Below are 649 nucleotides of genomic sequence, written 5' to 3' on the forward strand. Positions count from 1 at the left end.
CCGCGCCGTGGGCTTCCGGAATGTGGTTCCGATGACCGCATAGAAGGCTCGTCCATACGCCAAGAGAAGAAGAACTGCGTCCCTGCCTGCAATCCCAATCACACTACTCACGTAGAGTCCATCCCCGCTGCGTCGAAACATTGACGCCGTCACCAGGAGCACTGGCGGCGCGAGTCGGTCCGCAACAACCCGCAACGGACAGAGACAAGTCCGCCGTCGACGCGAAGGCAACGGCCTCCGGCACACACCCATCAATGCTGCCAAGCCCCTGTCGTAGCTCGCAGTATTTGGCGGCAGCGTTCCCCAAGATCGTGCTCAAAAAATGCGCGGCTGCGGCACTCTGCGAGGCACTCCAAACCCCCGCACGCGCACCTCTCCGGTCGCCACGGAGGCGGCACCCAAAGACGACACAGCAACCGCACAAGGTGCCCTTCCGGGGAAGCTGCCCAAACGGCTGCGGCTGCAGGGCGCGTGGGAAAAGATGCGCCACACAAAAGCCCGCTGCTCGCCTTCAGCTCCCCTCCCACCAGCATCCCAGCTGCCCTTCAGCTGCAACCACAAGAAGAGGGAAGCAAACCGCACGGCAGCCCCACACCACCCAGCACTAGCAATCATTTGCCCCTCCACATACCTCACTTACCGTCGTCCC

At 62.7% G+C, this 649-nt stretch overlaps 1 protein-coding gene across 1 annotated transcript; it reads right to left on the bottom strand.

The window, feature by feature from the left end:
• Positions 1-315: 315 nt before the first annotated feature.
• On the bottom strand, positions 316-615 carry TraAM80_10011 (uncharacterized protein; the record flags this gene model as incomplete). Its single annotated transcript, XM_029386663.1, has 1 exon — positions 316-615. The coding sequence occupies one exon, from the start codon at positions 613-615 to the stop codon at positions 316-318; it is 300 nt and encodes a 99-aa protein (XP_029233537.1).
• Positions 616-649: the final 34 nt, after the last annotated feature.

The sequence above is a fragment of the Trypanosoma rangeli genome, assembly GCF_003719475.1.
Source record: "Trypanosoma rangeli strain AM80 chromosome Unknown Tra_15.4_contig_00757, whole genome shotgun sequence".
NCBI classification, from domain to species: Eukaryota; Euglenozoa; class Kinetoplastea; order Trypanosomatida; family Trypanosomatidae; genus Trypanosoma; species Trypanosoma rangeli.